Raw genomic sequence first — 27374 nt, 5'->3', positions numbered from 1 at the left:
AAATATTTGTCGAATGGCTTATGTGACAAAAGATCTTAAGTGGTTGAGAGTCAAAACATTTGTAATGTGTATGCCTTCTTATAATAGCATTTTCTTCAGTACCCAGTCCTCCACTTTGAAAAAATGAGGCTTGGCCCCATAGTCATAATAGTCAACGGTACGTTCACCCCTGGTTGTCTTGATACGAACTTTTATCCTTCTTGTTGTAATAAGCTTGCTGAGAATAAAAATTCTTCCTCTTACCAAGAGACAAATACATTTGGTGACTTAGCAAGTAACTAAATGAGGCAGGAGATGATGCAATGGGTTTCTGAATGGCCAAGATCTCCTCACTTGATAGAACTTGACTTCCACTTCCCACTTGTTGATAAGGGTTAACCATATGGGGGTTCCCTTGGTATGTCCTTGCTTCGGCGGAGACGTGGTTGTAAGCATGTGCCATCACCCTAGAGTAAGTCTTCCAAGTGTTGGTATTGATCATGTACTTGAAGAAACAATCACGTAGGCATACCGTGAAGGCTTTGAAGGCGGTATACTTATGGCTGAAGCGGCTGGCATACTTTCGTAGTGGCTCGTCCGGCTTCTGGCGAATAGTGTACAAGTCATCTGCGGAATGCAAGCGATCTTTCTGGAAGATGTGTTGAGAGATAAACAGTTTCCTTAGTTCCTCAAATGAGCCTATTGTCTCAGGTGGAAGACGACAATACCAATTCAAAGCTCCGCCAAAGAAGGTAGAGGGGAAGGGAAGACATTGTTCTTCATCGGTGTGCATCCGATATGCCATGGTGGACTCAAAGAGGTTAAGGTGTTCAATCGGGTCCTTCCTTCCAGTGTAGAGCTGTAAGCCAAGCTTCTGCTTTGTCTTTGCTTGGAGGAGGTGTTGAGGATCCTCCTTGTAAGAGGGCCAGGCCTAGGTTGGTTCCAGTCAGGTATTTTGGCCTGACGTTCGGCCTTCAACTTGTGTACTTTCTCAAGGAGTTATAAGACAAGGGGGTCCTGAGTGGAGTCAGGTACTGCTAGATCCTTATTCCGTAAGTGTCCATCTCCTCTTGGAAGTAGGAAAACTTGATCAAGGGCATGAGATTTTTCTTTGGACTCACCGTACTAACTTCCAGGGTGAGCCTGTCGAAACGCCCCCGAGTCCCCTATACCTTCATATTCCTCTAAGACATGTCGCTCATTCCCTAGATTGGTAGTTGGCTTGGGGCATGGGAGATGATTGAATCTTTTAGAAACCCTTGGGTTATTGACCTTCGAGCTTATGTGGATGGGGTTCTCTCGACGTTGCCTCAGGAAGTCCTGACAGTTGCAATAAACGGCTTTTGATCCTTCTACTCTTTCTGCAAGAAGGTGCCTTCCTCCACTTCTCCTGCTTCGGGTCGAAGCAGCTAGGTCGAGAGAGGTCTCATGTTGATCAACACCTTGATGAGTAACTTGCTCCCCATTAGGGATATCCATGTTGAAGGCAGGTGATCCCTCGTGTTGGGGGACACCCAGGTGATGGTTGACTTCCTCAGGGACGATGAGTTCGTGTGTTTGAGTATGCCTAGCTTCATGGATCATCCTGAAGAGCTTCTCATACTGCTCCTGGATGATCTCATTCTTTATTGCTATCTTATTGTTCTGAGCCTCTAGCTCATCGACTTTAGCCTGAAGAGCAAACTTCTTTCGTTGCTTCGCACTAAGTGCGAGGGGGGTGTCGTTCTGCGTGTTGTGGCTTCCTTCACTCCCCATGTTGGAGAGGGATCCCTGGTCGAAAGAATGTGTACGAATGGTGGAAACTAGCTTGACAAAGCTGGAGAGAGTAGGAATAAGTGTGATTCCCACAGACGGCGCCAAATGTTGATGCACAAAATCGGCGAGGACTTTGGTACAACAAAAAGTGTCAAGTTTGTGACCTTCGCTAGGTTGCTCTGGTCACCAGTGTGGATAAGTATGTAAATGAATAGAGACAGGGAAGCAAATAACACAAGATGTACGTGGGTCACCCAGATTGGCTACGTCCACGGAGTAGAGGAGTTCTCATTAGTTGTGAAGGATTTACACAAATACATAGGTTCAAGCTCTCTTTTAGTGAGTTCTGGTGAATAGTTTAGTACAAATGACATTAGGGATTACTGTGGGAGAATGATCCCCTTTTATAGAAGAGAGTTTCTAGCTTTGTTTTGACATTAACACGTCTCGTGTTGTGATTGGCCTCTGATATCGACACGTGTCGCGCTATGATTGACCTCTAATACCGACATGTGTCTTGTTGTGATCGGCCTCCTGGTTGGAGGAAAAGTCTTGTGAATTCTTGACGATATGCTGTTGACTGGTGCTTAGTAGTTTCAGGATTGATCAAATATGGTACAAACAATATTAGGAACAGATTTGAAACTTTAGGAATATTGAAGTGGATTCAAACTAAACCCTTGACCAGACGTTGTACACACATCCCATACCATCAAATTAGAAACAGAATGATAATCAACGTCACTTTCTTCAATCCATATTCCACGTGAAACAGCGATGAACTCTGATAGTAATTATTTAGATTCAAAGTTCGAAAACCTAATATAATTTCCAATAACTGTGTGCTTTGCTTTGTCTTATAGTATAAGCCAGCACACATCTCAGCCTGGTAGCAAACAACAATCATGGAGTATAATATGCACGCACATGTATGTGTCTGTCTGTGTGCATTATAATTGTATGAGTCTGCTTCAATATTATTAAGTAAGGCATGTCCGGGCATCATCCTTTCCATAGACATTGGGGTCAAAAACTTGTCTGTCTTTCTTGTTAATCGACACCATATGATTTGGTCACAAATGTGGATCAGCCCACATGCATTGTTCACCCTCCAGAACAAGACATTTCAAACAAGAATCATTTTAAGCAGTCAAACAAGATTTTTTTCAATCTATGCAGAAGACAATCATATCAAAATGTAAGTGAAAAGAAAATGAAAATATTTAGCGTAAGATTCACAAAATAAGAGGGAGAGAGAGAGAGAGAGAGAGAGAATTTTAACTGAGAAAAATCACATATAAATTGAGAATATACCACCAATACATCAAATCATACCAACTTGAAACACGATCAATTGGCAGTATTATGTGTAATCCAACTTCTTATAAGCACATTCAAGATCCTTCAATTAATTCCCCGATATGGGATTTACACTCTCAACATACACCCTCACTTGTGGTGTCATTTAAGGCTACACATGGACAACACGTATTGGGTGATGTTGGGCACGACACATGAACAACCTACTTTGATACCATGCTAACACGAGAGAATTAAACTTCAACAGATCCAGAAAGTGGTTGATTTCTTGACAATTCAACTAGTTAATTTTGTGTTGCACTTACCCTAGTGTTGTGAACTCCATGATTTTATAGACCAACAACTAGCTCATTCATTGAGCATTCTGCAGTTACCCAACTAGTTAATTTGAACTAAATTGTTCAAATTAAATAATATATTCCTTTTTAGATTTCTTCTTGATTTAGACTGAGCGTAGGAGAGTATAAAGTATCACGCTGTTTGGTGACGCTTTCCTGGATTCTGATTGATTTGCGTTCGTTTTGCCAAACCTTTATTCCGTTATTAATTTTGTTTTAGTTGCGTAGCCATCAAGTTCTGCACATAGAAACTGCAAGTGCCATCAACGACAGCAATACTGCGGAATTCAGACTACAGAGAAGGCGACCGAAGTTCATGGTGCTTCATATAACCGATCGTTCTGCTTCTCCATCGGATCAGAGGATACAACAAAGGGACAACTAGTTTTTGTTTTTCACTGGCTGTATTCCACCATCTTCTGTTAGTATTTCATGTCTCTGCAAACCTCATCAGTACCTTAAGATCCAAGCGACAAATGAAAAATAAAGCAATCTCCTTTAAATTACTAAAATACAATCATCCAAATAAAGTACAAGATTATGCAAAAGTGAATGCTATGTGCGCGCGCGCACATTTGAAGGAAGGAGTTACTTATAAAGCATTACATTCAATTTTTCTCGGAAATTGGCTACCAGTTTTTAATCATTGACGATTCAATTTAAAGATCATCCCTACTCTTCTTGACCTCAATGCCGAGAAGCTTAGCCAGTTCTCCACTTTCGTATGCTTCAACCGTATCTAGAAAACAGAGCATTCATCAGCTACTAGCAATTTTCTTGGCGTAATCACGTTTCCCAGAAATAAAGAGAACAAAAGATTTTGAAAGGAAAAACAGTTACCATCTGAGCCCCCAATGTACGTCCCCTTCACGAACACCTGCGGTACAGTACGCCTCCCAACAAGCTCACTTAAAGCATCTTGTATGTCCCGACCATCAACTGAAAAGACACATTGCCATCTTCAATCAACAACTTATAATGGAATGGAACTTGCACTTGAGTATAGTACAGGCATACATATGCTAATATGCACTTTCAAATTTCAAACGAAACAGCACAAAGCTGCTGAACAAAGTGCTTCTACAAGAAGCATTGTCTAACAGGCACACTATTGTCCTGAATGCAAATTCAAGCAACCCTATCACATTTGCGACTCAGCAATCCAGAAAAGCTAATCCTAACAACAAAATTTGGAACTTGTTGCAAGCTAATAGGGCACTTAGAAGATTGAATAATTAATGCACATTCCTAGAACTCGGAAACACATTTAGCCATTTCTTGAGATTGATTTCAACCCACAAGTTAATTTGCACCAATCTCATATTTCAGCAACAAGCTCCTTACTTTCTATGTTTTCATGCACATTGTGTGAAAAAATCCGTAAGGCCTAAATGAAACATACTTCTCTCGTCAAGCTCAACCACATACGGTACTTGGTTCAACTCTTTGAAAACTGCTTTCGCCCTTCTGCAATACCTGCAAACAATCCAAATAAATTGCAAATCAGAAAATAAAATAAGAGGAGGAATTCAATATATACGTTACACAAAAAAAGACAACAAAAAGTAAAATTTGCAGTATGTCCTTGTGCTTCTGATGAAATTGCCCTCTAAAAACCCAAATTTGCCGTATGTCCTTGTGCTTCTGATGAAAAATTAAATAAAAAACAAAGTGTAAATCCAAAATTACTTCTAATTGGTTATTTCAATTTTTTTTTCTCGTCAATTCAAGCGATATTCTAATCTAATCTAAACTGCCGTAAGCGTGTTTCGATAAAATGTACCTCTAAAAACCAAAATTAACTTCTAATTGTTCATTTTTCTTTCTCTTCGACCTGGGTGATATTCTAATCTAATATAAACTACGAGAAGGGGAATTCGTCAATTCGAACTTGGGAGTTCTGCAATTGGCGATTTCTTCAAAACCCAGAAACTCATCAATGGTAACAAAACCGAAAACTCCTCATCCTACTCGGATCAATCGAAATTTCAACCCAACCCCAAATTCCAAAACATAAAAACTGAAAAATTAAACAAAATAGTAAATGGGCTGAATTCAAATCAAACAGATGAAACGTTGAATCAAAGTTACAAGAAATTAGTGAAAAAAGAACGGAAGAGAGTGGCACGACGTACGGGCAGTAGGACTTGGAGAAGATGGCGATCTTGTTGGAAGAGATGGTCTTCTTGATGAAGGCGAGGGAGTCGGCCGAATTAGGCGACGCCGATGACGATGCCAATGTCCAGAAGAGGGACGTCGCTAATACTAGAGCTGCTGTTGCTGATAGCAGAGTCTTGCACGACGCCATTGATGGTTGGGATCACACGCGCTGCTGTTTCTGAACTATTTGGAAGTCTACGTTCCGGGCGGGGATCTCGGGTTTCTACTGCGCTTTGGTGTAGGCGTCGGGAAATGTAGAATGCTAACCTTATAATTCTAACCAAATTTATTGCCAATGGACCTAAATGCCCTCACAACAAAATAGAGTGCTATTGACTCAAACGCAGAAGTTGAAGGATTCAATTCCACCATTTCTTTTAGCGGTAAGCCGGCGAAATGAATTCTAATTAAAATCGAACATAAGACCTCTTAATTAATAATAAAAAAAAAATAGCCTTAAATTATAGTACTAAGTGATAACATTTGTTTTTCTAATCCCTTATCTTCAATTTACTTTTCTTTTCTTCCTGAATGTTTTTCTTTTTTTTTTTTGGTTCAAGAAGCAATTCTTCAACCAACAAGGCATAAGGCCATGAAGCAAACAGAAGGGTGCCCTGCACACCCAAAAACAGTAGCAAAGATAGAGGATACACCAGATGCCGCCACTAAGGCCACTAGCGTTATCCCAATTACCCAAGACAAAAACTCCCCCACCTACGGAAGACATTGTAAACCCGAAAAATTCCTGAAACAAGAAACAAGAATACGTGTACAAAATATATTTTTGTATTAATGATTTTGGGGTTACAATCTCTTTGTAATTTGATCCTCTAATTCTATCTTCGTAGGATGTTGGTTTGTGGATGAGTTGTTGATCCAAAGGGCCGTCGGGGTTTGATCTAAGGATGAACAGTTGATGAATGGATCTTCAAGGGGCGTTGGGCTTGATCTTGAAGAATGGGTGTATGAGTTTGTTGAGGTTGTTGATCCAAAGGGCCGTTGGGGCTTGATCTTAGGATGAACGGATGATGAATGATGAACACTTTCTTCAAGGGGCCATCGGGGCTTGATCTTGAGTTGGTGGAAGTTCTTCAAGGGGCGTTGGGGCTTAATTTTGAAGGTTGGTGGATGAGCGGATCTTCAAGGGCTTTTGGGCTTGATCTTGAAGGTTGGTGGATGAGCGGATCTTCAAGGGCTTTTGGGCTTGATCTTGAAGAACGATTGGATATGTGGATTTGTTGAGGTTGTTGATCCAGAGGGCCGTTGGGGCTTGATCTTAGGATGAACAGATGATGAACGATGAACACTTTCTTCAAGGGGCCGTCGGGGCTTGATCTTGAGTTGGTGGAAGTTCTTCAAGGGCCGTTGGGGCTTGATCTTGAAGAATGGTTGTGCGGATTTCTTCAAGGGCCGTCGGGGCTTGATCTTGAAGGAAGACTTAACGAAGAACGAAGAGAGCTTTTTTTTATCCTTCGGGATTTGCTTGAGAGCTTTAGAGTTTCAAAGCTTCAAGGTTTTGGTGTGATATCAATTTCCCTTCCTTTCTCCCTTTTTTTCCTTCTTTCTTCCCCCCCAAAATGAATGCCTTGGCTTCCTATTTATAGAATTCCAAAACTTGATTTTTGGATTTAAATAATCAGATGAAATAAATCATTTCTGCCAGGTATTGACACGTGTCATATTTGATGACTTTTCCAATTTATTTCGATTTTTCGTTGAGTCACACGCTACATGTAAAATTTATGTGACACGTGAGCGTTGAAATTTTAATTATTGGTCAACGTTCATTTCACCGAAATTTTGATGTCTACAAATGCCCCCACTTCAAGGCGCGTCGTAGACATGTGCTTGTCACGTGTAGAAGATGCGTTTTGAAGTCTCTTAATGTAGATGTCAACCCAAGGGCCGTCGAGGCTTGATCTTGAATTGGGCTGGAAATTTCTTCAAGGGCCATCGAGGCTTGATCTTGAGTTCGACTGGAAGATTTTCTGGTTTCCTCCAATCGTTGATTTTCCGCAGGCTTACTCTTGAACTGGGTGCAGGATTCTTTTGGTCTCCTCCACTCGTTGATTTTCCTTTGTGCTACTCTTGAACTGGGCAGCAGGATTCTTTTGGTCTCCCCCGAAGGTCTGAGCTTACTCCTTTTTTCTGTTTCTTTGTTCAATCTTTCTAATTCGTACTGAAGAGTACGAAATAGAAAGATTGATTTTTCATTGTCACTCGTCTTTCTCCGAGCAGATGTGGTCCCTTCTCTGGAAGTGTATCAACCGTTGAAGATGACTACTCGAGAGCAACGCTAGGTAAGCAACCAGGGAATAGATTCTAGGTAATTGGTTCCAGATCGGAAGACTGACTTCGAGTGCCGGCTGATTGCTCTTTGCACTTTGTCATGCGAGTAAGAACAAGGACAAAGGAAAGGACATGGAGGAAGCATGATATGAGATACCTTTGCTTTTGAAGAAGCAGCGAATGAATCAGCATATTTATTTGTTGTGCTTGTCTCCACATGCTTCGATGTATCATTTTCACTTGCCTTTCTTGCTCCCTTTGCAGAAGTGGTATTTCCTTATGCAGGTTTGGCATCTTCTCTTGTAGTATTTGTCTTCTGATACAGGAGTGGAATGCAAACCTTGCATTTGAATGGACCATCACTTCTTTGTGGCAGCGCAAGTTTGAGTGGAGGTTCCGACATATTGCTTTCTCTGTCCTTGTCTTGGCAGGTGAGAACAAGGGCAAAGGAAAAGATAGGGAAAAAGCATGATATGAGATACTTTTGCTTTCGCCCTTGATGATATGAGATACTTTTGCTTTTCAATAAGCAGCGAATGAATCAGCACATATATTTGTTGTGCTTGCCTGCACATGCTTCGATCTACCGTTTCCTCCTGCCTCATCTGTACTCCAGGCATCTGGTATCTTCTTTGGGGGATACATCCATGGTTGAAAATGTGTTCTCAAGAGAAGAAGAAAACTGAGCATGTTTGAGAGGGTTGGTTGCAGCTTACATTTTCGGCCGAGAAGGAAAATTATGCGTTTGTGGGTGTATGCCTTGCCATGAATGTTGATGTATATAGGAATTGTAATGGCAAGTGGCAGTGCAGATGCGGCAATGTCCTCCACGCGTCTTCTGAAAAGCCGGGAGCTTTTGACAAAGTGGCACGCGCTTTCTGGAAAGCCGGGAGCTTTTGACAAAGTTGCACTCGCTTTCTGGAAAGTCGGGAGCTTTCGGCTTTGTCACCCATGTTTGTCGGCAAAAGTGTACAGCTGCTTTCTCGCCTTCCATGCGTCTTCTGAAAAGCCGGGAGCTTTTGACAAAGTTACACACGCTTTCTGAAAAGTCGGGATTGCGTCTGAAGAGCTGGCGATCTTTACGCCAGAAAATCCGGCTTTGAAGCATGGTGTCTCTTCAATTCTGAATTGGTGATTGTGTCGCCTCTCCTTTACTAGAGGTGATCGATCACCTCTAACATGCACACTTTGAAGATTGCCCATTTGTGAACATCGTCTCCGGCCCGTTGAGATTTTACTCCATCCAACCCTTCTCTTTTAACTTCTTGAAAAATGGCTAACGCATCTAACCCATCTAACATCTGCTTAGATTTGAGTCTTAGCAGTGATCCGGTCGCACCGCGTCAAGGTAATGTATGGTGCCCGTCTTTCTTATCTCCTAACGGCCCTCTTACAGGTGAAGATTCTGTGATGACGGATGCAACAACAGCTACGATAGTAGCTCGGAACCTCCTCACTCCTAAAGATAGTCAGCTGCTTTCAGGACGGTCCGATGAGTTGGCCGTTCAAGAATCCCAAGCTCTCAGTGTTCAGTGTGCGGGCTCTGTGTCCAACATGGGCCAACGCCTACTGGCTCGATCCCGTCAGGTTGAATCATTGATGGCAGAGGTGGAGAATCTCAAGCAAGAGATCAAACAGCTTAAACACGAGAATAGAAGTTTGCATGTGCTTGCCAATAATTACTCGACAGGCATGAAGAGGAAGCTTGATGAGATGCTAGAATCTCAAGGTCAAATTCAAAGTGACCGTCAAAGGTTTGCGTCTTTCTTCCAGAGGCACCTTTTTCCTGCGTCATCTAGCGTTCCACCAAGTATTGGGGCCTCGAATGATCTATCTTCGGTGCCTCTCGCTCCTATGCCTCTCGCTCCGATGCCTCCCACTCCTAGAGTGTTGCCACGTAGTGGGGCTTCACGTAAACAACCTTTGTGAAGGCTCCATCTTTCTCTTTCTTTGTTAGATACATTTTTTTTTTTCGCACTTGTAATTTCTCGAAAATCAATGAACATGCTTTGTTTTATTTAGTGTATTGTGCTAAATACAGAGAAAACACGTACATCACCAAGATGTGTTTTTTTTTTTCTTCTTTTTTTTTTTTTAATATAATTGCTCTCGGTGCGCCTGGCACCGTGTGAGTTTCAAATTCTACAAAATTACAACTTGTATATAACAAATATGTCCACAATCTTGTACACATACACACGCATATAGGCCACTGCATTTGCTCACTGCCTTGCATCTTCCAATTTGCTAATTTAAACAATTGGCAGCTGGTGCTGTCTTTGAAAGATGCTTCCCAACATCATTATTGCTATCTCTTTTTTTATTTTATTCTTTTTGAAAGATGTTTCCCAACATCATCATTGCCACCTTTTTTTTTTATTCTTTTGCCTTCACGCCTGAAGCCTTTATAATTATATATATATATATATATATATATATTTTACTTGATGTCCTCCACCATGAAAGATTTTTTTTTTATTATTTTTTCTTTTACATGGTGCCATCCACCATCATTATTTTATTTTATTATTATTTTTTTTTTTTGCATGGTGCTGTCCACCAAGATTCCATCATTTTTTTTTCTTTTATATGGTGATCTGCAAAGCTGAGTTCGTGGGTGAAAACCCAGGCCGAGTCCGAGAGAAGACGGAGGAGGTCTTTGGGTGTGAGTTGACAAACTTTGATTTTGTTGATCACATTCAAAGGCAGCAGCCATGGCGGAGGTGCAGAAGCAGAGGCAAGAAGACGGATGAGATCTTTGGGTGTGAGTTGACAAACTTTGGTTTTGTTGATCACATTCAAAGGCAGCAGCCATGGCGGAGGTGCAGAAGCAGCCAGATCTTGAGGCAGAGTGTAAGGCGTCGAGTTTGAAGACCGGCTAGTCGTTTGACAGCGGTCAATGAAGCTCTTCGTTAATTTTGATCATGGTGGCCAGAATAACGAACTCGAGGTTTGTTGGCAGCGTGAGGAGACAGAGGAAGGAGCTCCACCATCAGTACCAGTGTATGGATAATTCACTTCCTTCATTAGTCCACCAGCTTTGAGTGTGTACTCAAAGGCACTGTTCATGAGTCCACCATTACATCCGGAGTCACATGAACCTACCTCCTCTGGATCGCACTCATGATCCCAATCCACAAGCTGCTGCTCGCTGAGGCTCACAAGCTCTCCAGTTGCAAGAAAGTGTGCACCTTCCAACGCTCTTGTAGTACTGAAACTCCAGCATGATCCGCACGAACCCTGATTTTTAACGGCGGTGACGGCTCATGCTCTTTCCAATCAAAATCCTCAGGCAGATTCTCCGTCGAGAGAATCGGAGCCTTGGTGGCGTCCTCGGGCAGCTTCAGCCTTCTGAGTCCGAGTTGACTTTTCCGGAACTCGGCGGGGGTCATATCGGAGAACCGAGTCACGCCATGCTGAGCCGAGGGGTCGAGCCGCTTTCTTTCGGGATCGGTTTGATCTTCTTGAACCAGATCCAGAAGCAACCCAGGCAGAGGATTAGCCTATCCAAGCTCTGAATCATGAAAAGAACAATGCAGGAACTGGCGAGGAACTGCAGCGGCGGAGCTAAATACTCCACCCGGAACAAAACCCATTTCGAATAAACCCAATCAAACGCGCCCTTAACCCCAAATGGCGACGCCCACAAGTACTCAAGCTACAGATGCGCTGGCCCAAAGTGAAGCAAAACGTCCCCGCTGAGTCCACTGGAATCAAGTAGTTCTTCGCGGGAAGGCTCAACGACTTCCCGCCGAAAAATTGAAACGACACCGTTGGGACCTGCACCTTGGTCCGCGACGACAGGTTGTAACACGTGTCGAACAGCGAGAAGCTGCTCGCAGTCGGCAGGTCCCGAGTAAGCCTCTTGAATGCGTCGCGGAGCGCGTTGTAAGCCTGAGTCTGCAGCCGAGTTATGGCTGTCCCCGAGTCGACGATGATCCCTCCGTTTCCGGAATTGTCCACAGCGAAGAGCGACGGCGAGACTGAGACCGGTTGGGCGCCGACGCTGAATCCTGGGATTGGATCTCGGTGTGCATGGGCTCGAGATCCACTTTTTTTTATCCCTTGGAGGGCCAGCTGGAGCTTAGTGTGGAGCGAGTTCACTCGGGCCGAGTCGCGGGCGAGTCTGGTGAGGGTGAGGGATTTGTAGTCCTTGTGCTGGGAATTGAAGAGGGCAACTCTCCAGAGAGAAAGTTATCAGAGATATCGAGTTCCTCAAGGGTCCCACAAGCTTTTCCTAGTTCGGCTGGAATTGCACCAGAAAAATGATTATGACCAAGAAATAGTTGTCTCAATTTCTTCAGATTACCCAACAAAACACCCGGAATTTCATTCTCGAGCTTATTATTCGACAGGTCTAGCGTCTCTAAAGCCTGACAGCTTTCGAAACTGGGAGGAAACTGATCCCCAGAGAGTGCATTATGTGATAGCCTAAGCAAAGTGAGGCTGCTGCACTGCCCGAAATCAAGGGCGGAGAAATTCCGGGAAAAATTGTTGCGTGAGAGATGTCAAGCTGAAGCAGAGAAGCACCAAGCCCTAGACCGCCTCCGGGGATTGAATTTCATGACAAGTTAGCGAAAACAAGGCTGCCGCAGCCCTGAAGAAACGATCGGACTGGAAGCAGTTGGGAGATGTTGTTGGAGGACAAGTCAACAGTTTCAAGCCTGCATGATTGCAGTACTGCTTCTTGACCGTACACTTGTAGTCAGAGATCGAAGTTATTTCGTTGACCGTGTCGATCAGGCTCTGCACCAGAGCTCCTCTATCTTCCTCTATAGCTACGTCGCCGCCGATCTCAGCCACAACGGCACCGTTTTGTGGGGGTTTTGGGTTTGCCTACATACTATAAGGCCATCTACATATGGGCCTATTTACATGGTATATGCTTTTCGGCCTCCTTGAGAGAAAGCAGAGTGATAAGTCGAGCTACACATCGAAATCCGATGGAGGTTATGAGGGCATGGCATGGGCCTGGATTTGGGCTGCTCCTTTTTGTGGACTTCAACTTCTGTTTCTTTGAGTTGGCATGGGTCCTAAGTGTAGGCAAACCCACTTTAACATATATAATTTTTTTTTTTTTTTTTAGTAGAGAATATATATATATATTTTTTCTAATACATAGTAACATATGTATTTTTTTTTTCTTTTCTTTTGTAATAAAATTGACTTTCTTTAATGAAACATTTATTTATTTATTTTGATGTGACTGTACTTGAAGTTTTGAAGTTTCAAGTTGCCTACGTACTCTTCCAAAGAAGAGATCAAGTCATAACGTAGTTCAAATGAGTGATGGTTTTGACGATGATTTTGCCGTACACAGTTTATGCTCTTGCGGGCCAGGAGCGTTTAGTGCCGTTTGCAGTTTCAGCTCGTGCAGGCAAGGAGCGTTTGGTGCCGTTTGCAGTTTCAGCTCATGCAGGCAAGGAGCTTTGGGTGTCGCCTTTTATGCTCGTGCAGACCAGGAGCGTTTGTTGTCACCTTTTAGGCTCGTGTGAACCAGGAGCGTTTGGTTGTCGCCTTTTAGGCTCGTGCGAACGAGGAGCTTTTTGAATTTGTCAAACGATCTTAAAGAAGCATTCCTTGCAATCTTTATAGCAAGGAGTCTTGACTGAGTGATTGAAGAAGTCTTTGGGGAAGAAATCGCGCATTGTGATGGCAACGGACGATCTTTGTGTCATAACTTCATCATCCTCAACACTTTCGTGTAGCTTTGAAGGTTGACGGTAGCTGCTTTGCCCCCTTTCCGATTGGTGAACTTGTGGAGGAGACTTATGTTTCTTGTGCATTTTCTTTGGAGTGACATAAGTCCATCCTTCAACTTCACTTGACTTGACTGACATGGTTTTGGAGCATGCCCCCAGCGGTTGAGGTGAAGATTTTGAGTTCAAAGAGCCAGAAGTGACGGTGGTATAGTTTGACTTCACCACATCATTAAGATCTAGCTCGATGATCCCTTTCTGAGCCAACTTCATGATGAGATCTTTTAGCACAAAGCACTTTTCCGTCGGATGACTAATGAAGCGATGGAATTTACAGTACCTTGGACTGTCAGTACGGTTCATATCTTCTGGCCGTTTGCACTCAGGTAGGTCGATCACCTTTTTGTCAAGCAAGTTTTTCAACATGGCAACCACGTCAGAGTCGGGGAATGGATAAGTCTTCTCCTCAAGCTCCTTCAAAGTGCGTCTACGTATCTCTTGATCACGAAAAGCTTCGGTTTGAATCGCCTTGCTTCGTGTAGGGATTTTGACTGGAGTTGTGTTGACCGTCATTGCTTCCTTGGTGGGTTTCCACGTAGCCTTATCCACCTTTGGCCCCAAAACTTTGTCATTCTTGTAGTCGGCGATCTGTTCTTTCTTCCCATGACGGGTGATGCTTAACTCCATATCATGGGCGCGGGTGGCTAACTCCTCAAATGTTCGTGGTTTGATGCCTTGAATGATGTAGTGTAGTCCCCACTGCATGCCTTGAACGCACATCTCAATGGCAGAGGTTTCAGAAAGCCGATCTTTGCAATCCAGACTTAAAGAACGCCATCTATTTATGTAGTCGACGACAGGTTCATCTTTCCACTGTTTCGTGCTGGTCAGCTCTAGCATGCTTACAGTACGACGAGTGCTGTAGAAACGGTTGAGGAATTCCCTTTCTAGCTGGTCCCAACTGTTGATAGACTCAGGTTCGAGGTCAGTGTACCAGTCAAAAGCGTTACTTTTCAGCGAACGCACGAACTGTTTGACGAGGTAGTCTCCCTCTGTCCCAGCATTGTTGCAAGTTTTAATGAAATGGGCGACATATTGCTTCGGGTTGCCTTTTCCATCGAACTGCATGAATTTTGGGGGCTGATAACCCCTTGGCATCTTCAAAGCATCAATCTTCTTGGAGTAAAGCTTTGAGTACAGTACGGAGTCATGCGAGCTTTCTTCGTACTGTGTCTTGATAGTGCTTGCGATCATCTCCTGTAGCTGCTGGATAGAGAGAGATCCCATGAATGTCGTTGCTTGGTCTAGCTTCAGCTTCTCTTCAACTTTCTCCGCTAGTGGCTCCTCTTCTTCGTCGACTTCTTTCTCTAATAGGCCAACATCTAGGTCGACTTTCACGTCGGGCAGCGCATCTAGTTGGTTGACAAGTGCGGCAATCTGCAAGTCCTTCTCTTCCACAGTCCGTGTGAGCTTTGCATTGCTTCATTCATTTGAGCTAGCTGCTCCTCGATTGGAGTTGCTCCAGTGGTCATGACTTGCATGGTTGTACTACCGCTCGAATCAGCGTCGGAGAGTAGGGACTCTGAGTATTTCCTCGGGCTCTCCCCTTTTGATGCCCTTAGCGAGGCTAGGGTGATCACAGGCTCGTACCTCAGGTGCTCTTGTTCCTTTGACAGAGTTAATGCAGGGGCGGAAGCCGCGACAAAAAGATCTCTTGCCTTACTTCGGGTTATGATGCCCGAAATATCACCACTTGCAGCGATGATGTTCTTGTTCTTTGCTTTAATTGCAGGAACAACTTGATCCTTTCTTGATGCCATTTGCGTTTTTCGATGATTTGAGGATAGAGATGAGAGGTAGAGATTGTCCCACCGAGCGTGCCAAATTTGTAAACACGAAAAATTCCTGAAACAAGAAACAAGAATACGTGTACAAAATATATTTTTGTATTAATGATTTTGGGGTTACAATCTCTTTGTAATTTGATCCTCTGATTCTGTCTTCATAGGATGTTGGTTTGTGGATGAGTTGTTGATCCAAAGGGCCGTCGGGGTTTGATCTAAGGATGAACAGTTGATGAATGGATCTTCAAGGGGCGTTGGGCTTGATCTTGAAGAATGGGTGTATGAGTTTGTTGAGGTTGTTGATCCAAAGGGCCGTTGGGGCTTGATCTTAGGATGAACGGATGATGAATGATGAACACTTTCTTCAAGGGGCCGTCGGGGCTTGATCTTGAGTTGGTGGAAGTTCTTCAAGGGCCGTTGGGGCTTGATCTTGAAGGTTGGTGGATGAGCGGATCTTCAAGGGCTTTTGGGCTTGATCTTGAAGGTTGGTGGATGAGCGGATCTTCAAGGGCTTTTGGGCTTGATCTTGAAGAACGATTGGATATGTGGATTTGTTGAGGTTGTTGATCCAGAGGGCCGTTGGGGCTTGATCTTAAGATGAACGGATGATGAACGATGAACACTTTCTTCAAGGGGCCGTCGGGGCTTGATCTTGAGTTGGTGGAAGTTCTTCAAGGGCCGTTGGGGCTTGATCTTGAAGAATGGTTGTGCGGATTTCTTCAAAGGCCGTCGGGGCTTGATCTTGAAGGAAGACTTAACGAAGAACGAAGAGAGTTTTTTTTGATCCTTCGGGATTTGCTTGAGAGCTTTAGAGTTTCAAAGCTTCAAGGTTTTGGTGTGATATCAATTTCCCTTCCTTTCTCCCTTTTTTTCCTTCTTTCTTCCCCCCCCCAAAATGAATGCCTTGGCTTCCTATTTATAGAATTCCAAAACTTGATTTTTGGATTTAAATAATCAGATGAAATAAATCATTTCTGCCAGGTATTGACATGTGTCATATTTGATGACTTTTCCAATTTATTTTGATTTTTCGTTGAGTCACACGCTACATGTAAAATTTATGTGACACGTGAGCGTTGAAATTTTAATTATTGGTCAACGTTCATTTCACCGAAATTTTGATGTCTACAGACATGGCAGACCATCTTTGTTCAAAATACTCACAAACGAAGATGGAGGTGTCACCACCCAACCTAAGCCGCACATCTCCGGTGACAAGTTTCTCGTGACAAAATTCGCCACCATATTTGCCGATCGTGGAGACCACGACCAAGAGCATGATTGAAAACTTATCCCGACCTCCAAAGTACGAGACAGGATTGGGAGCAGTTCCCAATCACAACTCATAGAAAGGGAATTAAGATATTGAATAATAGTCTGAGTATCGGATTCAATTACCACCTCCTACACCTGTAAGTTTTTTGCCAGTAAGCACCCTTCCAGTACCGCTAACGCCTCCACCTCCACAGCCGTGGAAGCATGCACCCTCACACATTGCACCGATTTGCATCCCGAGTTCCAATCTCTAGCCACAACCCCAATCTGCCCACACAAAGAGTCCCGCTTCCAACATGTATCAACATTAAACTTAAAACTTAACCCAATTAACAGGGGAATGAGACCACTGAGGAAGATGAAGCATACCTCTAGAGTGCCCAGTGCTAATAGAAGTCATCAAACTTCGAGGAGTAGAAGCCTCTTGAAAGGAAACCAAGGCAGTGGCTATAGAACGCAAAGTTCTAAAGGGAGAAGGATTAAAAACAGCATCACATCATGCCCTCCAAATGAACCAACATGAGAAGATCACATGAGCCAAAATATGGTCAAAATTCTCCTTACAACCCAAACATTGATTGACAACCAAGCACAACCAATCAGCCAAGGTAGAGATAGAGCTTCAAATAATTTTTCAATCGAAGAAGAACCCCCCCCCCACCACACCTTGGTAGCCCACGAACACAGAATGAGCACGTGCTCCGTAAACTCCTTACTTTAAGCACAAATGGGACAAATCGGGGACACGGTACATCAACGCCGGAACAAATTAAGCTTGGTGGCACAAGCGTTCCGGAGCGCCCTCTAAAGGAAGTTCATCATTTTTGGTGGCGCTTTGCTACCCCAAATCTAAGCCCACACCCGGGGGTCAGTACTTCGGGAAGAGGACGGGTGATCAAGGTTTTGTTGGGGTAGACGATTTTGACACCACCTATAGCCTGATTTAACAGTATAAGAACCTTGTCTTTCAAAATGACAGACAAGTTTATTCGAGATTAAGAAGGGTCCCACATGAATCTGAGAGATAACCTTACATACCGTTTCTTGGACAAGATCTAAAAGCAAATCCAAATTCCACTCCCTTGAAACTGGATCAATGAGCTTCGCAACCCTATAGTCACCACTAGTTTCCGCGAGCAAAGGGAGGGATGGGATGCCCTGCAGGTAAATTATCCATCCAAAATCTAACATGTTGACCTCCCATAATCTGCCACCTAATGCTCTTTAGAACAATATCTCGCCTTCTAAAAGACTCGCCCACGCCCACGAGGCTCGACTACCTTTTTTAGCCTCTAGGAACAGAACATCTAGGAAGTACCTCCCTTTCAAAACCCGCGCCCATAACTAATCAGGATCATGGATCAAGTGCCAGCATTGTTTGGCAAGCAAAGTAAGGTTAAAATCTTTAAAGTTACGAAATCCCATACCTCTCTCCCTCTTTGGCCGCCCCATGTCCTTCCAATTGATCTCGTGTAACCCACGATCCTTATCAGCTCCTGCCCACCAAAACCTCGCCACAGCTGCATCAATATCCTTACAAAGACCTTCCGAGAGCCGAAAAACACACATGGGGTACATAGGAATAGCCTAACCCACTGCTTTAATGAGGACTTCCTTCCCTGCCTGGGATAGGAACCGTCTCTTCCACCCTGAAATTTTATCTAAAACCTGGTCCTTGATATACTGTAAAGCCATTCGCTTCGACCTTCCCCAAATTGTGGGAATACCTAGGTATTTACCCGGGTTCTCCACGTTAGGCATATCTAAGATATTACAAAGCTCCTACGCCAAGTGGGCCAAGATATTAGCTCCAAAATATACAATCGAGTTTTAGTAGCTAACTTGTTGACTAGAAGCTCTGCTATACACCTGGAGAAGAGTGGATAAGTTCCTACAATTTTGCTCGGAAGCCTTAAGAAAAGTAAAGGTATCATCCGCAAACAAAAGATGTGCAAGCACTGGCCCCGAAGCCAAAATCTGAATGCCCTCCAAATAACCTCGTTGAACTACTCGATTAATCACCAAGGAGAGAACATCAATGATGATGAGGAATAAGTAAAGGGAGAGTGGGTCCCCATGCTGAAGACCCCTAGTGGGTTTAAAAACACACCCTGGCCTCCCATTAATAAGAATTAAGAACTCCACAATCTTCACACAGCGCATCACCATATTTATCCATCTGCGCTAGAAACCAAGATGCTCCATTATGGCCTCCAAGAAATCCCACTCCACCCAATCATATGCCTTATTCATATCAAGTTTAACCCCCATCTCGAAATTAGTCTTTGTCTTTCTTAACTTTAAAAAGTGGAAAATTTCATGGGCCAAGATGATATTGTCCTAGATTTGCCTACCCTTGATGAAAGCATTGTGACTTGACGAAATAATATCATCCAACAAAGGCTTCAAACGATTCGCCAAAATTTTTCACAGGACCTTATATGAATAATTACAAAGACTAATAGGTCTAAATTGACTAACAGCTTTCGGGTTGGAGACCTTCGGAATCAGAGCAATGTTGGTGGAGTTAATATGGGAAGGGCAGCCCTCCCCCCTAGACACTCTGCCACAATACCATGGACCTTAGTTGCAATAATATCCCAAAAAGATTGATAGAAAATGCCTTAGAAGCCATCAGGCCTAGGCGCCTTTGACCCACCCATGTTGAACATTGCTTCCTTAATCTCCAAATTAGATATGGGACTACAAAGTGTTGCATTCATTGCTTCAGTTACCACCTGGTCCAGGCAGCTAAGAATATCACCCCGGTATTTGGTTGGTCAAATAAATTACCCATGGTTTAGTTGGTGAGAAAATGAATGAAAAGCTAGATTCAAATTTGAGCACAAATGAGTATTTTGATATGGTATTTATTTTTGTTTAGATACGTACCAAGTTATTAATACGTTTTTATATTATCATAATTTTATTATGTAAAAAGCTAACGGGCAAGTTATTTGTAACTCTAAAACTTTTTTGTACGTTTCAAGTCAATATGGGTACATTTCAATTTAGTAAGCACACATTGTAATTTGGTATAAATACGTTTTAATTTAGCATAGGTACATTTTAATTTAAAAATAACTTGTGTAAGTACATGTCAATGTTTATTTTTAAAGAAGAACGGTACATTTCAATTCAATCATACTTGAATTTTTAGAAACAAAAATAAAGAATGAAAAATAAGCATTAACAACAATAACTACAGTAATGAAGAACAAAGCATGACACGACCCGTTAATTTTAATTTTCTCTTTAATTAAAGGGCCTTAACAGGTCTGGTTATTTTACTTGTTAATTTTAAAGAGCAAAGTGACATGATTTGTTAAAAACCCGTTAAAATAAGAGGTAGGATACAATACCACCTAATTTGTTAAGATAACATATATTAAATGAAAACGACGTGAACACGCGAATCTATACAAGACATGACACGTTCAAAATTTTGAACGGAAGCTTGACGGCTGACGTAGTGCTTCAGTATAATGGGACCCGTCCCACAGGGTAGGCATTTCATTTGATTCGTTCAGTAATAGAAAAAGTGGGAACTTTGACCAAATAAAATGAAAAAGACGGAGAGAGAGCCTTGTCGTCAGATAAAAAAAAAAAAAAAAAAGAAAAAACTTGTGGGAAGGGGAAGGGGAAGGCTTGCTTGTCTTGTTTTCTTTGTTTCTTTCCCATTGCAATTTCTTCAAATCACCAAAAAAACCAGGAGGGAGAGAAAGCAGAAGAGGAGAGGAGACACAAAGCTCGATCACAAAAAGGTAAAAACTTTTCCAATTTTCTGGGTTAAAAACCAGTTTTCTAGATCTGGGTCACCATGATTAATGCTCATTTCTTGAATTTTATCACTTTTTTTTTCTTCTGGAATTTTCAGTTCCATGCTTTTCTTCCCATTTTCTCTCTATCCGTTAATGCACAGCTATTTTTAACTTTTTGTATTCTTGGTGAATTTCAGGTGGGTTTCTGGTTTAGGTTCAGAAATAAATTTCGTAATTTGAATTTGCTCAATAATTCTATCGAATATTTGGCATCATTTTGCATCCCTACACAATTGACCTTTAATCCAGTTCCAAAAGTCTCTTTTAACATCTGAATTTTTTTCTTACATTTTGGTGCAATTTGGTATTTTTAAGCTCTAGATTTGTTTAGTATTTTCATCCTTTTTTCTTTAGTTTTCGTGGTGTTTAAATCTAATTTAAAGTAATAAAAGCTATGTTGATTTCTGATTAGCTTTTTGCTATTGTGGCTTCAGGTTTTGTGTCTCCTCCTGCTAAGCAAAGAGATCAAAGGAGATTATAAGGCAAGAAGAAAAGGGTGCCACCATGGAATATGAAACTAACAACTGGATTTGGGATGGAATGTACAACCACCCACATGTATTTGGCGGTCTAATGCTCACGGCCGCCTTGCTCGGCTTGTCCACGAGCTATTTTGGTGGAATTACGGTGCCCCAGTTGCCGTATTTATGGTCAGATTCAGGGATCTTTCATAAGAAGAAATGTGATAGGAAGCACATTCGGGTTTACATGGATGGTTGCTTTGATCTCATGCATTATGGCCATGCCAATGCCTTGAGGCAAGCCAAGGCTTTGGGAGATGAGTTGGTGGTGGGCGTTGTTAGCGATGAGGAGATTATTGCCAATAAAGGTCCACCTGTTTTATCCATGGAAGAGAGGTTAGTGTTTATGAACATAATTAGTCATGTTAACATACTCATTTCTCAAGAACACGCTTTTATGTTTGAATGCCGAAAACATTCCTACCTGAGTTCGAGTTGCACCTTTGTTACTTACATACCAACTTAAGTTATAGAATATGTTGTTATATCTTATACATGCATATAAGTACGTTATTTGCATAGTTTGCAGAGTTAGCTTCCCTAATAGTGTTATTCGGCAGTCCTTAGAATTAGAATGCACTGTTTGGTCCACTTGTACCTTTTATTGTTCCGATAGAATCTCTTGCAAACGTTGTATAATCTCCTGGTGCATACTTTATGTGGCCTTTGTTAAAATTTGATAAGATCAATGTATATTATGTACCTACTTATTTCTATCTAATTTGAAGTTTCTTTCTAGATTGGCTCTCGTGAGTGGTTTGAAGTGGGTGGATCAAGTCATAACGAATGCTCCTTATGAAATTACTGAGCAATTCATGGGCAAGCTCTTCAGTGAGCATAAGATTGACTATATCATACATGGTGATGATCCTTGCCTGCTGCCAGATGGAACTGATGCTTACGCCTTGGCGAAAAAAGCTGGCCGCTACAAGCAGATTAAACGCACTGAAGGTGTCTCCAGCACAGATATTGTAGGTACTATGATTCTCTTCATCTCCCTCAGAGGTTCCTCCTTTTGTTTAAAATGACTCAGTACTTATTATGCAATTCCACTTCGTGACTTTTTTTGTGGTCAAGCTTGCTAGAAGTGAAGAGATTTGATCAATGAGCTGCCTAGATAGTTAAAATGTTGTATACTGAAATTGTTTTCTTGTTTTCAATTGGTCTAATAATAATCATGTGTAGGGAGGATACTTTCTTCTTTAAAGGATACAAATGATGGTGAAAATCAAACTGAGACATCCTTGCATAAAACCCCAGAAAGTCAACCCAAGAGTGCCAGTTTATCTCAATTTCTACCAACATCCCGGCGTATTGTGCAATTCTCTAATGGAAAGGTGTGCCTCACTTGCTATATTGGCACTTTTAAATTTTACTTTTTGTATTTTTGTTCTTGTAAGTCATAAGTATTTCTTACATTAGACTAAACTCCTTTCTGGGATCTTGGCTCAAGTGCATCTAGTTACATGTGAGAATAAATATCTTTGGAAGTGAACAAATGGACCTGTTTTATGGTACATGTAAAGATCAAGAAGTCACAATGTGAAATAGTTATGACTCTGTTGAAATGACAAGAACGGAAAAAACAAAAGTAATCCACATTTAGTGGATAACACAGTCCTTCATTGATTCTTTACTAATTTACATAAAGACCAAAGCATCAACCAATCCGTGGGAGTGTGAGTAACTCAGTATTGACGTTTCATTTATTTCATATCTATTTTAATGTGCAGCGACAACATATGGAGGTGGTGGAAAATTTGTTTTTTGTTTCTTTTTTATGCATATTGTTTTTTTATCCTCCATAACACGTTTCATATTCTCAGGGACCTGGACCAAATGCTCGTGTTGTGTACATTGATGGGGCATTTGATCTCTTTCATGCAGGACATGTTGAGGTATAATTATTATCTTTGAATTACTTCTGTAAACGTCTTAATTTTTATGATGGTTTAAGTTGGATCTTTGTTGTGCATTTACCTATTTTGTATTACAAAGTTTGAGGTGCATCTAGAAATGGCAGTATTCTACATCTTCCTAGATGTTTTCTATCTTCAATATAAACTTGGAGTAATTTCTAAATAGCCTTCCATATAGCCCTTTATCATAATGTACTCCAGCATGACTCATTCGTATATTTAGTCTGGTATACTCACCACGAATCATGCGTTAGTTCCATCACTTTAAGAGTGAAATGGATCCTACCATTGCATTAATTTACGAAATGAAGTTGTGAATTGTGACAGTTCTCTGCTAACCATTAGTTGTAAGGCTATCTATGAAGCCTTGGGTTAAGGTTTGACCTTCTGGCAACACTTGAACAGTATGCTTGTATGTAAACAACTGAATGTTGCCATGTTATGTTCACACCCCTCCCTTTTGGCAATTCTATGCTGTGGAGATTCAATGCAGCATCCCCCTTTCTGTATGAACAGTTATCAAATTTTTTCTCATCATTTTATCATATGAAAGCTGTTTCTCTTTTTTGGTTGCTTGCTCAGATTCTGAAGAATGCTAGGCAGCTCGGAGACTTTCTACTAGTGGGCATCCACAATGATGAGACTGTCAGGTAATTCTGTGTTCTTGATTTGAGATCTATTCATTCGTTGTTAGTCAACAAAAGTAAACCTGTAACTAAAATAATAAAATTTGGTTAAATGCAGTGAACACAGAGGGAAGTATCCAATTATGCATTTGCACGAACGTAGTCTTAGTGTATTGGGTTGCCGTTATGTTGATGAAGTCATCATTGGTGCTCCCTGGGAAGTTACCGTGGACATGGTGAGTAAATGCATATATCTTTCTTTTGCTTTTTACACCAAGTCATTGTATTTGTATGTACAACCATGAGCGACTGTTTTCATTCTTCAGAGGCCGCGTCTTCTCTTGGTTTTATGTACAGTTTCTTCAGTCAACATGTTCATGATGTTTCTTCCTGGCCTTGAATGGGATTATAATATGTAAATGTCATCATATTAGTTATGTTTCTACCTTGAACAATAAATTTTCCAACTTTATTGCTGCTTGGGAATGTGCATAGATTCATGACATGCTTGCCACTTGTATTCATTAATTTAGATTAGCATACCGTACATGTGTGGTGGAGGCCATGGATCCAATACATGCTGGCATGTGTGTGATATATCAATAAGTTTTATCATACATACGTAAGGTAAGCAATTGGAAGAATGCCTGTTCCCAGATTAAAATGATTCAGACAGTAAATTGGACATTTTCTCGTACACATCCTTGACTAACTTGAATTTGTTAAGAATAATGTAATCCTTCTGATGCAGTCTGAAATTAGATGTGTTGATCACTGTATCTGAGATCTATATTCTTGCATTGACAGATAACAACTTTCAACATTTCATCGGTTGTGCATGGGACAGTTTCCGAGTACAACTTCTCGTTAACTGTAAGTTGATGGATTTTTCTTCAAATTTGATCACTGTAAACTTTTGTCTATGCAAGCTGAGAATTGACTAATTGAATGGGATGATTTATACTGTGCAGGGCGAAAGCGATCCTTATTCTGTTCCCAAGAGCATGGGGATTTTCAAATTGCTTGAAAGCCCTAAAAGTATAACAACAACATCAGTATCCCAGAGGATAATTGCAAATCATGATGCTTACTTGGTAATTTTAAAATCCTTGTCTGCCTTTTGGCTTATGTGCACTACCATTGTCAAGAGATTTAAAACCATATTTGATAACTCTTGTACAAGCATCATTCGTTGAGCGATTCTTCCACATATCGCAACCATAATTTTCACATTGGATGTTCGTAAAACTAAATGAAGATATTGTAGCAAAATTTCTGCTGTTTAGAGTGCTGATAAAGTCATTCCTCTGTTGTCTTTGATGCAGAAACGCAATGCCAAAAAGAACGAGAGCGAAAAGAAATACTATGCACAGAAGACTTATGTCTCGGGAGACTAGCCCGTATGGAATATATAGTAAAGTTGACCGGTGCTCATTGAAGAGCTGCGTGTTGTTGAGGCTATAGAAAAACGCCATTTTGCTAGGACAAGAAGAGAATTGAAGGGAAGGACATGGAAGGATACCCTCAACAGACTTATGTAGAGCATTTCCTTTTCTTCTTTCTTTTTTTCCCATTTCAGTGTATCTCTGTTAGAATAGAGATGAGAATCTGAGTAATATTTTAACCTCGTCAAACCCCCTTGTGCATATTTATGATCAAAATTTATTTGGGTGTTTACACTTGTCCCCATTTATGCCATTCTTCTCATTGTTTTGATTCATTAGGTTATGCTGCATTACCTTTCTTCTTTACTACAACACCCGTCCAACAAGTGAAAGACTGATTGTCGCTAGATCAAATACTCATTGACTTTTGTATCTTCCCTCTTGGTTTGTTAATCCATCTTTCAGCTGGTTTAGTTGCCTAATTACAAAACCGCAAGCTGAATTGAACTGTTACTAAAGGAGATTGTTGTTTATGCTTTCGCTTAGGGTCCCGCGTTAGAATTCACTCTAATCCCAATAAGGGAGCGTCTACGCCTTCACCCAACCTCAACTCAATGAGGTCCTATGTTCGAATTCACCTTATCCCAACCACCCAGTAAGGTAGGTTTACGCCTTCACCCAAGGCCCCGTGCTCGAACTCACCCCACCCCAACAAGGGAGAATTTTCGCCCAAGGGCTTGTGTCCTCTCCGAACCGCAGGAGATAGTTGCCCATCATACGGCTCACCAACTTGACTCGTCTCTATGAGAGGCTCACTCCGGGCGGATTCAGATCACTTACAATGCACGGCTCTCCGGTTAGGAACGTTTTCACTTGTATCAAATTGCGTTGAGGTGTCTTTAAGATTCTGAAGTGAAACGAAACTCCAAATCAAAATAATAACCTCTAGGAGTTGGATATCATTAAAATCATAATTAACATACATCATTCTTCGACAAATTCCCACACTGCTCTGCTGCTATTAACATTAACACGACTTTCTGCTTCTGCTCTTTCCAAATATATGATACAACATAGTCGAAATGCTGAAAAAAGAACGAGGCACCACTCGATTTCCAACCCGAAAAACCCTACCGCCTTTCGGTCTCATCGGAACCAAGTGATGGGCGTGGTGGTGTTTTGTGGAGGTTGTGGAATCATACAATGCTGCTGCGGCCACTGAGGAAACCCTTCATTACTCGTCCACATTCCTCCGCCGCACCCGTTAGCCATCCCTTTTCCTTCTCTGCTCTCTTCTTCAATCTCCATTGTTGCTGTTCCCATCTCCTCAGCCTCCATCAGCTCCTCCGGGGCCTCAGATTGCGAAACCTCCATCGATGGCCTAGGCTGAAGCTTACTATAAACCCATGGAACAACAGCTTTACATTGATTTTCGCTGTTTTGCACCGCCTCATCATCTCCCGCGGCTGATTGTCTCGGACCGTAATGGCCGGAGCGCGGAAATTGGTCTGCAGAAAACCAATAAACCATCAAATTACAGAAATTTCGAGACGGAAATCGTCAGGAAATCCAAATGGGTAGTCGAAATGCGTACCCTTGAAGCCGCAGATCAATTCGGAAGGTAAAGAGAAAAAAGGAGGGGAAATGACGGGCTTGAAGAGCACAATGGCCTTCTCATTGTTTTCTGACGGCAATTCCTCAATAATTGGAGCAGCCGACTCCACCTGATTCGGAGCCGCCGCAAAATCAGCGTCCTCCTCCTCCATGATGGGCGGCAAATGCGCATCCTAAATTACCAAATTTTCACACATACCAACGCATTGAATCAGAAAATTTGAAAACTCATCGAAATTTAAAGGGAAGAAAGCGAAGAAAAAGATGGGGTTTTAGCATACCAGACGGCGAATCTTTCTGGCAGGAGAAGAGAGAGAGAAGTCGGAGAAGTATTCGTTGACTTGGTCAAGCTCCACCACCTCCTTCCTCTTCTTCTTCATCGTTTTCATCAGCATTCCGTCTGAGACGAAGTAGTCCTCCATGTGAGAGATTTCTGCAACTCTGTTTTCAGATTCTGAGGAAACGGAGATTTGGGTTTTTGTTAAATTGTGCGATTGTTGAGGTTTTATTTGATTTTTTTTATTTGATTTGCAGAGACAACCTCAAAGAGTCTCTGTAAAGGACAAGGATTGTCCTTGTCCCTCTGTAAAAAGAAGAGAGAGAGAGAGAGAGAGAGAGAGAGAGAGAGAGAGAGAGAGAGGGGTTTGTTACTTTCTGCAGGTGTCCAGATTTCTCCAGAAGACAAAATTGACAAGTGATCCATGTGCCTCTTAAAGTCCATTTCTTTCTATTGGCTCCTTATGTCCAACTGTGGTATGGCCCATGAGCTTTAAAGTAAATATCTATTATTTGTCAATAGCAAAAATTACAAATAAATAACAGTCGGTTT

General features: G+C 41.9%; 3 protein-coding genes across 3 annotated transcripts; 1 reads left to right on the top strand and 2 right to left on the bottom strand.

The window, feature by feature from the left end:
- Positions 1-3869: 3869 nt before the first annotated feature.
- LOC103934797 (glutaredoxin-C4) lies at positions 3870-5806 on the bottom strand. Its single transcript, XM_009344547.3, has 4 exons — positions 5528-5806; positions 4795-4868; positions 4233-4331; positions 3870-4131 (listed from the first exon to the last, which is right to left on the bottom strand). The coding sequence occupies exons 1-4, from the start codon at positions 5698-5700 to the stop codon at positions 4052-4054; spliced, it is 426 nt and encodes a 141-aa protein (XP_009342822.2). The 5' UTR covers positions 5701-5806; the 3' UTR covers positions 3870-4051.
- A 14446-nt stretch (positions 5807-20252) lies between these two features.
- LOC103934798 (ethanolamine-phosphate cytidylyltransferase) lies at positions 20253-25244 on the top strand. The gene is made up of 10 exons (XM_009344548.3): positions 20253-20423; positions 20915-21337; positions 21741-21976; positions 22187-22338; positions 22828-22899; positions 23503-23570; positions 23665-23782; positions 24354-24419; positions 24518-24640; positions 24872-25244. The coding sequence occupies exons 2-10, from the start codon at positions 20985-20987 to the stop codon at positions 24941-24943; spliced, it is 1260 nt and encodes a 419-aa protein (XP_009342823.2). The 5' UTR covers positions 20253-20423; positions 20915-20984; the 3' UTR covers positions 24944-25244.
- A 617-nt stretch (positions 25245-25861) lies between these two features.
- Positions 25862-27121, bottom strand: LOC103934799. The gene is made up of 3 exons (XM_009344549.3): positions 26827-27121; positions 26526-26718; positions 25862-26439 (listed from the first exon to the last, which is right to left on the bottom strand). The coding sequence occupies exons 1-3, from the start codon at positions 26965-26967 to the stop codon at positions 26078-26080; spliced, it is 696 nt and encodes a 231-aa protein (XP_009342824.2). The 5' UTR covers positions 26968-27121; the 3' UTR covers positions 25862-26077.
- Between the last annotated feature and the right edge of the window lie 253 nt (positions 27122-27374).

The sequence above is a fragment of a genome, unplaced genomic scaffold (assembly GCF_019419815.1).
Source record: "Pyrus x bretschneideri cultivar Hongxiangsu unplaced genomic scaffold, Pyrus_bretschneideri_v1 Contig36, whole genome shotgun sequence".
Lineage (NCBI taxonomy): Eukaryota > Viridiplantae > Streptophyta > Magnoliopsida > Rosales > Rosaceae > Pyrus > Pyrus x bretschneideri.
The sequence above is the reverse complement of the archived record's forward strand: the minus strand, read 5'-3'. Positions and strand labels throughout refer to the sequence as shown.